We start from the raw sequence: 6,518 nt of genomic DNA, 5'->3' as shown, positions 1-6,518 counted from the left end.
TCCAACCCAAAACACTCTATGATTCTATGTTGTCACCTCAAACCATGCTAGAACCTGTCTCAATTATGACTTCATATACAGAAACACCCACCCCAATGTCCCTTGGTGACAAGGAAGCTGTATAAATCCAAGCTTCCCAACCTTTTCTCAAGATAAAGACCAAGTGCTGAATCAGTAACAGTGACGAGACGATTCTTTCCTAAACTGGAAATGAGATGGGGGCAGGGTAGGGAAGGAACTGCACAGTACCTGACAAACACATGATCAAAATTGCTATTTCAGAATGAATTTGCAGATTCATCCCTTGTCGGCATTAATGCAGAGCCAGCTCGGGTTCCACAAGTTTGACACTTGCCATGCGACACCGGGTAAACTCAGACTCGCTGCAACAGTTTGCCCGCCTAGAAACAAGAGCGCCGCCAACATGCTCCAGGGCAGGTGTTTCAGCTCCACCATACCGGCGTCCGGGATTTAGAACACCGTGCGTAAGGGAGGAGGGAGCCTCACAGGGCAAAGATACCGCACAACTTTCCCGCTACAGCGCAACGCTGACCCTGCAAGAGCCTGCCCCGCGTCTGCCGCGTCGCTCCAGCACCGTTGTGCCGCACGTTACCTTTACTGTTTACTGTTTTTCCAGTACTGATGGAAATCAGCCCCTGCCGCAGCAGGTAACAGAGCTGACTACTGCGCAAGGTGTGCCTAGGACAGCGTAACGGCAACAAAAGCCACGGAGGTAGTAATTCTTTGGCAACTGATGCACGAGAAGGATTTGGCACAGTAAACTACTCTGACACACTGTACTGCTAACAGCTTTCAATACAAAGTACAGCTTGGGACACAAAAGTTGTCATGTACCTGTCCAACAGCATACAGACAATCTTCAGGGCTTAGGAGCTGAAAGAAAGTAAAATGAGAGTTAAGTTGTTCAGAATATAGGAAGCAAGAGCCAAATTCTATGCTCGCTCCTAACATCAACTGATTTTGTGCCTGACCAAAAAACTATCACCTCCCCCTTCCCACGCTTCAGTTTTCCGCCCCTAAAGTGAGGTAACACCCTTTCCTTCACTTGGACTGAAACACTTTGTGAATTAGCTAAACAGAAAAATCATAGTCACATGCACTGCTGCGTTACTAGACACAAGGATTGTGAAATGCTGGGAGACGATCAGATTACAAAGTATTACTGCACTATGGAAAGCTGAACAGTATAAGCTTCTGTACGAAGAAAACAAAACCAACAAAAAAAAAAAAAAAGAAAACAAAAAAAAACACAACCCAAAAAGCAATCCGTCCTGAAGTGCATCAAATCACGAGATAACGTGGCAACGGATTCAGGAGACTGCACGCTCCTCTCCGACAGGACAAGCGCAAGGCCCGAGAGGCAAGCAGTTGATGGTTCGGCAGAGAACGGTATTTTCTGCTTTCCCACTCCTCACCTGGCCAATGCGATTCTCCCAGCCCATTCTCTTCAGCCCGGCGGCAGCCAGGATGATGGCGCTGAAGTCTTCCTTCTCGTCTAGCTTCTTTAAGCGGGTATTTAAATTCCCTCTCTGTAGAAGTGATTAAGCAAGCATAGAAACAGCAGGCGCACAGGCTTATAACCACATTTGCCTGAGTGTGTTTACAGAATGTTTGGAATCCAACAGCCTCCAAACGAGAATCACAGTACCATCCTAAAAGAAGTGTTAAATACGGACAATTATTTCTTTAAATAGAATCTGCCGAGCATTATGGCATATGAATTCAAGCACTGACTCTCAAAAGACATGCGTGTCATTTCAGTACATTATTAACCCCTGACACCAACTCTTTTTGCCTAGCAAAGAACAAGGTCGCTAGGACCAAGGTAACCGTGCCTTTTACCACCAGTTCAGCCACCCACGTTGGAACTAGCAGCCCAAATCGCTTCAAGGGTATGGGGAACCAATCGTCATTTGGCTGCACTGCTGTGACAAACGCAAGGCAGGCATCCCTCAAGGAGTTTTTCAAACATTCCTTAACATAAAATTCATCTGCATCCTGAATCTCAGCTAGGTTAAGGCTGGCCTCTTCTTTACAGCAGAGGACAGAACGGGCTGCGGCACGCTACACACCCCTCTCAGAACAGGTTAGTGGAGGGCAGGCTTTGAGAAAGCCATTTGTTCTTGTAGGTCGGGTGGTATAAATCAGCCTGGATTCCAAATTTTGCCTTAAGTTCTATTTTCCCGTTCGCAGCTTTACACAGCTCCCAGGTTTTGCCAGGAAAGGATACAATATCCCTGAATTCTAACTGAGGGAACTTCCTTTTGAGCTGGGCTGCTCTCCGAAGTGAACTCGTTCCAATCACGCTGTGGGGAAAATAAAATCAATGAAATCCAGAATACTCCTATGCTTACCTCCAGACAGAGATATGACCTATGACAAAAACGATGACTTTTTTTTTTTTAAATGGAAATGAAGATCCAAGAACCTGACAATTATTTATATCTCCTTTGAAGAAAGGAAACCACTCTGTGAGGTTTAGCATAAAGGCAAGCCACTCCCAAGGAACCAATTTACAAGAGATCCTTCTCGAAGGCAGGTCCATCAAGGACCGATGAAACCTCATTTAAAGACCACTACACTTGTCACAAAAAAAAAAAAAAAAAGACTCAGCTACCTCAAAGTGAACCAGACAAAGCCAGAGAACTGAAGCTACCAAAATGGAGGAGCTTCATCAATGATAGAAACGCAGTGGGAGGAGAAGCTTTGGAAACAGTAGGGTGCATAACTGGAAACCACAGAAAACTGCCGCTCTGGGCAGTATTTCCTTTCTAGACATGTACGCTAGTCACTTTTCTTGGTGCCCTGGAACCTAAACCAGATGCCATTTTCCAGCTATCCAGATGTGCATAAATGCGAGTCTAACCACAACAGGAGAAAGCAAGGAGCTCATTGACTTGCTGCTGTGGGAAATACCAACTGACTCCTCCCTTCCATTTTTATACCCAACCGTCTTCTCCCTCCTTTCCCCACTCACCTCTTTTCAGGGAGGAGACTCAGTGTTTTCCCACAGTTTTTGGGATGAAAGACAACAGCATCAAGTGGGTTTTCCCTTCTGCAAAATAACGAAAGAGAAGAACAGCTGACATCTTTTTTAACAGAAGGCTGTGAAGCTTAACAGTTCTGCTATCAGTCCCCTACTGATATAGTCCCCTTGCCTCTGGCTCCAAAATACCCCTTCGTCATTGTAAAAGTAAGAATCTCCAGCAAACTTGCTGGCTACGGAACAACAGCACAGCTCTAGTGTTGCTGCTGTTTCAGAGGTTAATCAGAGGGCAGTCAAACTTTGAACACCTAAAAGCACCTGCACTGCCTCTGCTTTCCTGCTGCTACCAACGCCATGAAATGCCAAGGCCCTCTGAGAATCGAGCCTCGCAGCCACACTTACTTGCAGACAGCGCCGATGGTAAAGCCAGGAGGAAGAGACGTCGGCAGGTCCTTCAAGGAGTGAACCACAAGGTCAACTCTAAAAATTAGAGGAGAGCAATCACTGAACAGATGGGTGAGCTCTCGAGGTACCTACCAGAGACCTGCAGGTCATCTACAGAAAAGCCTGAATCCACCCTGGGAATTAACTTGGAGAAGAGGGAGGAATTTCAGGATTCTATAGCCAGCATTACTCTAGAATGCTAGTTTTACTCCAGAAAAGCCACTGCACCTTTTCTCTGTCCCTTTTCTCCCACCCATAAAATGAAGACGATGCCTTCCTCCCAGCAGCGACGCAAGACACATTACAACCAGCAGGTTGAATGAGGGGAACACGCTAGAGCTTTTCATGCAGAGAGACTCTTCAAACAACCAGTACGTTGTCTGGTATTACACTTCAAACTGGAAATAACAGGCAGCCAAAGTAACCGCTAGCTGCTTTGTTACAAGACCAACGCACGCCACTGTAAACGCTTGAGTCTCCAGTATTTTTTCCACCAACTTTACTCAAAAATGCAGAATCAAGTGCCTATGTGTCAGAGAGAGATGCAAAAGAATATCTTTTGTTTTAAACCTACTTTAACTAAGGCATAAGCACTACTGAAACCCTCCTCAGGATATTCAAAAAGACCAAAAAAAAGGACATTAAAAAAAAAAAAAGCACTAATCTCTCTCTGCTCTAGCAGGAGCCTGAATGGAGTTATAAGAAAGCAACACAACGTGCCCGTGCCCAATTCTCCTGCATATTTAGCATGCAAATATGTTAATGAACATTAACGTGATAACACTAAATATATTGTGCAATATGTTTTCACCACCAAGCAAAGTATTTTTAAAAGAGCATATTTGTAAGCAGGAATCTGTCATGCACGTAACACACAAATCACAGAAAGAAAAAACCTAACTGGGGCAGACCAAGCCACAACTACTCTTATCAAAAAATTTCTTAGCCAGAGAGGTACCAGAACAGAAGGAAACTAGAGCGCATATGCAGCGAGCCAAAGATGTCCAAAGAGCACCACAAATGCCAGAGGAGGAAGAGAAAACAACAAGCTCTTACTCATTTCTTTCAAGTGCATTTTCCAGCTCTTTGGTGAAGAGGCTTTTCTCCCCAATCTACACATAAACGGAGCAACATGAATCACAAAAGAAAAATCTGCAAATATATCATCAAATACAATTACTTCTTGTGCAGAGGAAGAAGAGAACCTTCACCTTGGAAAGTGCCGTATCCAAGATCTTGTCTCCGGTCGTAGACATGGCAACTGCTCAGAGAGAGAGCACAGGTAACACTTGAGGCTTGGCCAGAGCACACAGGCCAAGGCTGGAAGGAGTAATATGCAACGAGCAGTGCAGCATCGGACAGGAATATGTCCCTGATGCACAGTGGGGTACGGCCAGAGCGATACCAGGTTCTCAAATGGAGAAACGTAACACCGTCTGCATTATATACTCAGAGCTTCAATCATCAGGAACTTATAAAATCCACCCTTGTCCCGTAGAAGAAGCCAGCAGCAGCTGCTCAGCCACACAGCCTAACTGAACTCAGACCGTACTCTCGGATAAGCAGGGTGGAAGCCTCCCCCTCCTGACAGCGCTCTACACACACCTCTTGCGCACAAAGATAAGTGACTGGCTCCTGCTGCCGCCTACCCCAGGGCAGCATCCAAAAAAAACTTACCAATCTCGAAGCGGAGGTCGGGGTATAGCTCACGGAGCATCTCGACTACGCTGTCGGTCTGAATCCGGGCCAGCTGCAATGAAGCAGAAAGCTAAGCCCTATGCAAAGAGCACATCGTCCATACAGTGGCTAGAGAGGACTTGGCCATTCTTCGATGATCAAGGATGCGTGACCACTACATTCTCTAAATGGAAAACATTAGAAATAAGCAGCCCCAAGTACAATCGCTCACATGTACAAACGCCTTGAACCATGTGAACTCATATCACGACCACAGCATCTCACTGAAAACCTTCTTTTATCGACTAAGCAGCAGCATAACGTCTCCCCATATCCGGCGCCACTGCGATCCAAGCACCGACAGGGCAAAGCAGAGACTTGATCGAGTTAGGAAGAAGCAACTAGAGCAGAAGACTGCATGTCAGGATTCGCACGCTCCGCTTCCAGCTGTGTTATTAAGGTCACTAGCCGTATCCCAGTCAGAAATTCCATTTCTCTGTGGCACCTCAGTGGCCTTATTCATCGACAGAATTTACCTACCTAACCTTGAGCCACTTGGTTTCGCCTCTGCAGATTGTGACTGCTGAAAGAGGCCCGCCGGCGGGCAAGCGGGCAGAAAGATAAGCAAAACCATCCTCCTGTTGCTCAGTGACAAAAGAATGAGTCATGTCGCATGCTGGGTACCCTCTGCTTTTTCTAAGAGTACAAATTTTACCAACACTGCAAGTTTTGGGAAAAAGCCAGTACAATTTCACTGTGCTGCTGGAGAATCTATAGTTACTGGCAAATATGAGTGACTGATCTTCTGTATGATCAGAGCTCTATTTAGACTTTCTCCAGGCAAAAATAAAAAAAAACCACAACAGCTTAGGTCTACATGCACAGCAAGCAACAGACCTTAAAGCACTAAACTGCAAGAACAACGTTCCCTTGCATAAAAACAGCAGAAGTGAAATAAGAACAGAAGGACGCTAACATCAGATCATTTCACACATGCAAGCAGCAGCAACCGCAGCTGACTTTCAACTTTTCTCGCACTGATGAGCTGTGCAGCCTGGGGCAAGGAACTTTGTTGTGGCGACTGTTGTTTCCCTGTATGTAAAACGAGCATAAGAGCTGCTTCCCTTTGTAAAGGGCCACAAGAGCCTCAGGCCAGAACAAGAATCAGTACACGTGCAGGGCTACTGTGTCCCTGGCCTGGTACCTACGGGTAACGCCTTCGGGACAGTACAGGATTGTTCCTACTACACGCCACCAGAACGAACGAGATTATCTCCGTACAAAACCCTGAAGGCGGTTTATCTGCCTTTGCGAGCCTGCTCCTCCCTGCTGCAGCCGGCCGGCAAGAGATACCGGCAGTATCGCTGCCCACGGCCCGTCCCTTCCACGG

At 46.2% G+C, this 6,518-nt stretch overlaps 1 protein-coding gene across 1 annotated transcript; it reads right to left on the bottom strand.

Annotated features, from left to right (window-relative positions):
- Positions 1 to 855: 855 nt before the first annotated feature.
- On the bottom strand, positions 856 to 5,243 carry HMBS (hydroxymethylbilane synthase; the record flags this gene model as incomplete). Its single annotated transcript, XM_010086992.1, is given in 8 exon segments — positions 856 to 894; positions 1,437 to 1,550; positions 2,252 to 2,327; positions 2,999 to 3,076; positions 3,410 to 3,487; positions 4,508 to 4,563; positions 4,663 to 4,712; positions 5,129 to 5,243. Coding segments are annotated over 8 exon segments (606 nt in total), but the record flags the coding sequence as incomplete, so codon positions are not given.
- Between the last annotated feature and the right edge of the window lie 1,275 nt (positions 5,244 to 6,518).

The sequence above is a fragment of the Pterocles gutturalis genome, unplaced genomic scaffold (assembly GCF_000699245.1).
Source record: "Pterocles gutturalis isolate BGI_N339 unplaced genomic scaffold, ASM69924v1 scaffold36651, whole genome shotgun sequence".
In the NCBI taxonomy this organism is placed as follows: Eukaryota; Metazoa; Chordata; class Aves; order Pterocliformes; family Pteroclidae; genus Pterocles; species Pterocles gutturalis.
The sequence above is the reverse complement of the archived record's forward strand: the minus strand, read 5'-3'. Positions and strand labels throughout refer to the sequence as shown.